Below are 6,493 nucleotides of genomic sequence, written 5' to 3'. Positions count from 1 at the left end.
AATAGCAAATTGTAAAGCTTATAAATTACAGAGGAAACATAGAAAACAACTAGAAAACAAGGTTGTGACACCATAATCTTTATCATCTTCATCTTGTAAAGGAGGCTCAAAAATTGATGAAGTAAAAGTAGTTAGGCAAAGCACTCTATAATCTACAATATTTTTCCTCCAACTCTCCAATATTACGCCAGAAAGATTTTTTATATTGAAAGAGCTTGGAAGAGAAAAGATAGTTGTTATTCAAATGTCAAAAAACCGAAAGAGTGAGTTCATCATTTACTTACTTCATCTATCTAAGCATACCTCCCAACGAGTGAGTTTATTATATATGTTAAAGATATGTGACCCAAATTCTTGTTAAATAAAAATACAAGTGGCAGGATAGGGGGATCTACGAGGGCGAAGGCCAAGGGCTGAAGACATTGATAAAAGAAGATCTCTCACAATTATGCCTTTATAATGGGGTTATGCAATAAGTTGGAAGGCCGCTTTACAAACTACTGTCGCTTTGTCTACCACTAAAGCTGAGTACATGATGATTACTGAGGCTTGTAAAGATGCTATTTGGTTAAAGGGTCTCTTTAGTGAACTCAATGAAGACCTTCAAATTAGTACAATTTTGTGACAGTCAAAGTTCCATCTTCCTTACAAAGGATCAAATGTTTCATGAGAGAACAAAGCATATGGATGTTCAGTATCATTTTGTTCATGATATTATTGTTCGTGGTGATATTATTGTGAACAAAATCAATACTCATGATAATCCTGCAAATATGATGACTAAGTCACTTCTGATAACCAAATTTAAGCATTGCTTAGACTTGGTTGGTGTTTATTGTTGAAGATAAACCCTTAAGGGGTTTCATGGAAAGGGTGGAGAACTTGTTCGTTGAGAGTTCGCGATGAACTTGTTTGTTAAGAATTCATGTTAATGTGGAGATTGTTAAAGATATGTGAACCAAATTCTTGTTAAATAAAAATACAAGTGGCAAGATAGGAGATCTACAAGGGCGAAGGCTGAGGGTGCGAAGCTACACAAGTGAAATTTGTATAGAAGTATGTTTCCTTTATTTGATGTTGATTTGAATAAGGTGTTTTAACCTTACTGCATTACTTCTATTTGACTTTGATTAGAATATGGTTTTACAAACCTATAAATAGACGTAGTCGTCTCTTCTCTTATATCATTCGAATTCGATATAATAAATTTTCTTCTCCTCTGCCCGTGGTTTTTTCCCAAAAAAGTTTCCACGTAAAATCTATGTGTTTTATTTTTTCTCTCTTTTCTTACCATTATCGACATTCTATTTTTACAATATATCTATCTCATTTATTCAAGCATACCCTTCTAGAAGAGGACCTCATTATGTCTACATCATCCACTCAAATCCACTCTTCTCAAGCATATTAATTATTTATATGGATCCCAGATATATAGTTTGACCGAGCATGCAAAACTATAACTAAAAGAAGAGCTAGCCAAAAGGAGCTTATTGAAAAAGCATATTCAAAGGCATATCCATGGATCTCCCTCATAGATCTCTCTCATGGAGAAAATTCAAAAAAGGGTGTTTTACAACAAAAAAAAAATCCACCAAGATCATATGGAACCTAAATCTCAAGTAGAATGCAATTAAGCCTCATAATCGGTATTTTAACGGCAGAAGCCTCCACTTTCTCCAAAATGACACCCCGCCACCCTAACATTATAATCTCAAAAAATCTGACTTTATAAACTTCTATTTGAGGGTAATCATTATGCACATTCCAACACATTACCATCAAGTTGCCTATCACACCCCAAAAAGTACCCATGCTTCTACAACTACCCTATATATAGTAGGGCATCATTCCAATGGGATCTATGCCAAAATTCCCCTTCTTCTATAAAAGCTCTCTTCACCACAAGAAGAGGGGAGGCTTTAGGAAGCCCACTAAAGCTTTACCAAAGCTCATAAGATCCTTAAAACCACCATTTCAAGTCGCTCTTTACACTTTCCAAGGTGTGCACTACCCTTACCTTAGCAGCTCTCGCACCCTCACGGTATGAACCACCATATTAAGCCACTCCCATATTTTATGTTGTAACAATTTTAATTTGGTAGAATTTGATCTTCTATTTTTCTAATGTCATTAGTTAGTTTAAGTAGTTATTTCGTTAAAAAACTGGTACAAATTTTTCTTAAAAACACATCTTTCAATAAAATAATTCATATTAACATGATGAGTTGGAATTGGTATTTTTAAAAATCACATCAACATTTGATAGGAATAGTTCACAATGTTAATTATATGGACTAATTAATAACATTAAAAAGTAAAGGAATAAAAATTATATCAAATCTAAGTATATGGGTTAAATCCAAATTTGAGCATAGTAGGACCAAAACTAGAATTTGTTTTTAAATATATTTTAAAAGAGAAATAGATTTTAATAAATTTTTTGAATAAAATTATAAGTTCTAAAGTAATAAATAGTAAAAATTTTAAATAAAATATTTTGAAAATCAATATCATGATCACCAAAAATGCTTATATAAATTATAATGGATTTGTACGTACTTCTTAAATGTGAATTTGAATACAGGGATGAGCATTGGGTTTGGTGCTATCTTCCTGTGCATAGCATGGTCATTTTTGTTATTTAGGAAAAGAAAGAATGAGAAAATGAGGGGAAAATATTTCAAGCAAAATGGTGGGGATTTGTTGCAACGACTTTCAAAAAGTCGAGGGTGCTCTGAAAATGATAAAATATTTTCAGCTGAAGAACTTGAAAAAGCCACCAACAATTACCATGAAAGCAGTATTTTAGGAAAAGGAGCCCAGGGAACAGTTTACAAAGGAACACTACCCGAAAATCGTATGGTTGCCATTAAAAAATCAATAATTGGAGACCATAGTCAAGTTGAACCATTCATTAATGAAATAATGGTTCTCTCCCAAATCAACCATAAGAATGTCGTCAAACTCTTAGGATGTTGTTTGGAGACACCAGTTCCTTTGTTGGTCTACGACTTTGTGACTCATGGTTCACTTTTTGACCATATCCACAATACTGCTGGTTCTACTTTTCTTCCATGGGAGACTCGTTTGAGAATAGCCACAGAAACTGCAGAAGCTCTTTGTTATTTGCACTCGGCAGCTTCTGTTCCAATCATTCATCGAGACATCAAGCTAGCAAACATACTCTTAGATGAAAACTTCACCGCAAAAGTATCTGATTTTGGAGCTTCGAGATTAGTCTCGTCAGACCAGGCACAAATAACTACAATCGTACAAGGAACATTTGGTTATTTGGATCCTGAATGCATGCATACTGGTCAGTTGACTGAAAAAAGTGATGTCTATAGCTTTGGGGTTGTTCTTATCGAGTTATTAACAGGACGAAAGGCAATATGTTTGGAAAAATCAGAAGAACAGAAAATTTTGGTTATGTACTTTGTTTCCTTGATGAAAAAAGATCAATTGCATGACATTGTCGATACTCGGTTGCTTAATGATACAAACTTTGAGCAGCTTAAGGAAGTGGCAACTTTGGCCAGGCAATGTGTGAGAGTGAAGGGAGAGGAAAGGCCAACAATGAAGGAGGTTGCTCATGAATTGGCAGGAATGCAGGCAATGGAAATGTACAGTTGGAGTAAACGTAATTTGCAAGTGGAAGAGTCGGAGCATTTGCTTGCTGAGGAGTTGAAAAACATTTATTGGGATAATGCCACCAACAGCTCCATGGGGTCTAACAGCATTCAAAACCAAGTCGAATTTCAACTTGAAGGTGCCCGATGAAGCTATTTTCAGGCTGCCCGAAACTAACTACTTTCTCTTTTCTTGCTGTTTGAAACAATGCTCAATTGATTTTCTAAATGTTAATGGAGTGATTTGATGCTTTTTTAGTTGGGTCAAAATCAAGTTATAAATTGGATTAGGGGAATTACGTTGGTGATAACAGGAGCGTTAATCATTTTATGTTGTTGAGAATTATTAATATTTCAAACAATATTTAATCAAGTATTTTCTTTCACTATTTCGCCGATCGTTTTAATTTGATTGGTATCCGTGTAGTTTCCTTTAGATTTGAGTATAAAAAGAGTATGTTATAATTTGAGAATGAGTTTAGATAAGCGGTTAGATGTAGTGTGGTGTGTTTAGCTTATTTTTTGTCTCACATTACAATACCATTATATTATCTAATCTCACCAACACCACTGTTTTTACACTAATTGTAGATAAACGCACCGCCTATCCAATCTCACCCTTAATCCCCACTAACGTCGAGGTTTTCAATTTTTTTAATGAAATTTTAATTAGTTACTGGTTGAATACATTATTTGGTATTCGAGCTTGACACTTTTTTGAATGTAATACATGTTTTATTTTTTGGTCCAATTTAGTGCCTTTGTATGATAAAAGTTATATATTTTCGTACTTAAAGTTAACGGTGTTAACATTTTAATATTTATTAGGTTTGGTTTTTCATGATTTTGTTTATAGAATAAATTTAGTTTTAACTGTGAATTTATTTAATTTTATGTTTAATTTGATAAATACAGTTCGATAGATGTGATTTGATTCGGTTTTAGAGTTGATTTGATGGAAGTTAATTGCTAATATTATTAGCTAATTATGTATTTTCATCAAATTAAATATAAAATCGAATTAAATACTAAAAGGTTAACAATATTACCTTTGGGTACCAAAATATATAACTTTTTTCAAATACATATGCCTCATTGGATAAAAAAACATAACACAATACTATATTAGAAAAAATATCAACATGTAAATTAATTTCAAATTAAATTTTATTAAACAATAATTATTTACTTAAATTTTCTTTTTATAAATTATAGTAATATTTTTTGCCAGAAAAATATGAAAATGTTAATATATTTTCTATTATTAATTATTAAATAAAATTATGATAATTGTTCAAAACAAAATGTAAATTAATCTAAATTAATGTGTAGGTTGGATATGGACACTAAATCCACAATCCAATCCTTTATATAATTACTAGTTGATTTCCCACGACTTGGTCGTATGTTTAAATTAAATTTTATTAAATTATTTTACAATTTTATACATTTTTGAATAATATGAGAAATAATTTTAAATACATTATTTCAGAATTAAAGAAAATTAAAACTAATAAATGATATTATTGGGTGACATGTAAAACATATAATGTAATTAAAAATAATTAACATCAGTTCATTATTTAGTATAAAAATTATTTCTAAATTTTTAATTTGATATACTACTTTCTAAAATAATTAAAATGGATAGTTTTGAAATTTGAAATGAAATTGATTATGTATATTTTAATTTTAGGATTGAGTTTTTAAATTTAAATTCGGTAATCCTTTTTTTAATTTCAAATTAAGATTTTTAAGATTTGAAAATTTGTTTTTTTAATTTAATTTTAAATGAATAAGTATAAATATTTTTGTTATAAAATAAAAGAATAAAGAGAGTAAAGGGCAAGAGAACTAGGAGAACAAAGAGAAGTGTATATCTAATTGATCAATAGGATATTTATAATACTTCTTCAAAGTCTATATTTATAGACATAAGAAGTATATATGATATAAAACTCGACATTAGAGTCCTTAAGTACATTAAACTTATTATCCTAATGGACATCCACTTCTATAATAATAAATTATTTATAACACTTCTCCTTAGATGCCCATTGATAGATAATGTGCCTTAGTAAAATCTTACTAAGATAAAAGCCCTGTGAAAAAAATTCTAAGTTAAAATAGTACACATATCTATAATACGCATAACATGCTACCTCATTAAAAATTTTACCAGGAAAACCCAATGAGACAAAACCTCGGTTAAGAAAAAAAGAGTACAACACGTATTTAGTTTCCCTCATGACAACATCACATGATGTTTCATATTCTACGTATTCAATCTTGAATACTAGTTTTTCAAATGATCACTTCAACAAATTTGATAAACACTTATATCATAATTTTTCTGAAAGTCATGAGTGAGGAAAAATTTTGGGGAGATATATTTTGATCTCTTCAAATGTTCCAACAATAATCACATTTGATCATGATCCTTCTATAATAATACATATATTCAAATTACATCAATAAATATTTATGCAAATATATTGAACAATTTCCCAAAAATTTCTATATGCTTCCAACATTCTAAATCCTTCAAGGATTTTAATATAAACTTCAACTATATAGTGATTCATATAAAAACTATAACAATAATCATTATATGCATGCCGAATTTTCATGAACTATTAGACTAATAATGTAACACCCCTCACTCGACCCAATCGTCGGGTCTGAGTTACAGGATGTCACATCCGTTGCTGGAGCAACTACTAACAAAAACAATATAAATAAATCATTTAAACATTCAAACATTCCATAATCACAGTTATCACATGCTATAGAAACTTTTTCGAGACTCAAATGATCTTACGAGAGCTCATTTGCTATTTCAAATATGAAATGGGATCAAA

At 30.5% G+C, this 6,493-nt stretch overlaps 1 protein-coding gene across 1 annotated transcript; it reads left to right on the top strand.

The window, feature by feature from the left end:
- Window positions 1-2,589: 2,589 nt before the first annotated feature.
- On the top strand, window positions 2,590-3,783 carry LOC108466023 (wall-associated receptor kinase 5). Its single transcript, XM_017766399.1, has one exon. It carries the CDS (start codon window positions 2,590-2,592, stop codon window positions 3,781-3,783), a length of 1,194 nt encoding a protein of 397 aa, XP_017621888.1.
- Window positions 3,784-6,493: the final 2,710 nt, after the last annotated feature.

This window comes from Gossypium arboreum, chromosome 2 (genome assembly GCF_025698485.1).
Source record: "Gossypium arboreum isolate Shixiya-1 chromosome 2, ASM2569848v2, whole genome shotgun sequence".
Lineage (NCBI taxonomy): Eukaryota > Viridiplantae > Streptophyta > Magnoliopsida > Malvales > Malvaceae > Gossypium > Gossypium arboreum.
This window is presented reverse-complemented; position numbering and strand designations above follow the sequence as displayed.

Coding starts and splice junctions, on each gene's coding strand:
- LOC108466023 (XM_017766399.1), top strand. CDS start 2,590: ATGAGCATTGGGTTTGGTGCTATCTTCCTGTGCATAGCATGGTCATTT.